The sequence below is a fragment of the Notothenia coriiceps genome, unplaced genomic scaffold, assembly GCF_000735185.1.
Source record: "Notothenia coriiceps isolate Sejong01 unplaced genomic scaffold, NC01 NC01_scaffold00034377, whole genome shotgun sequence".
In the NCBI taxonomy this organism is placed as follows: Eukaryota; Metazoa; Chordata; class Actinopteri; order Perciformes; family Nototheniidae; genus Notothenia; species Notothenia coriiceps.
This window is the reverse complement of record NW_011367078.1, coordinates 943,690-944,075: the sequence shown is the minus strand read 5'-3', so window position 1 is coordinate 944,075 and position 386 is coordinate 943,690. Positions and strand designations below refer to the sequence as shown.

The 386-nt window shown below is 45.6% G+C and overlaps 1 protein-coding gene across 1 annotated transcript in view; it reads left to right on the top strand.

Annotated features, from left to right (window-relative positions):
* The first annotated feature begins 76 nt into the window (after positions 1-76).
* Positions 77-386, top strand: part of LOC104962134 (mitogen-activated protein kinase kinase kinase 5-like) — a 9,288-nt gene continuing 8,978 nt past the window's right edge. Inside the window, exon 1 of the mRNA XM_010790534.1 lies at positions 77-322. Coding sequence (XP_010788836.1) covers positions 149-322 — 174 coding nt within the window. The 5' untranslated portion in view covers positions 77-148. The remainder of the gene's footprint in view (positions 323-386) is intronic.

Here is a 386-nt window from a genome sequence, read left to right as displayed (position 1 = left end):
TGTATATATCTGAGACCTGTGATATATTGATGTAAAACAGTGTAATAGGGAACCTTTTAATCGATCAGACAGATGCACAAGAAACAAATATCTTTAAAAAACTCAAATCCCTACGCCTCTGTTCCCACCCCTGCAGGCCTCTGAGGGGATGAAGCTGAAGTCGCAGCACATCTCCACCCTCGTGGTCAGTCTGGCCGACTTTGTTCGCATGGCGGACAGGAAGATAATCGCCAACGCGTTGTCTCAACTCAAGCTGGAGCTAGACTTTGACAGCACGGCCATCAGTCAGCTGCAGATCGTGCTGTTTAGCTTCCAGGACGCTGTAAGTATTAACCAGATAAATGATTGCATAGAGGGGTCATTAAGAAATCATTGCTGTAAATACC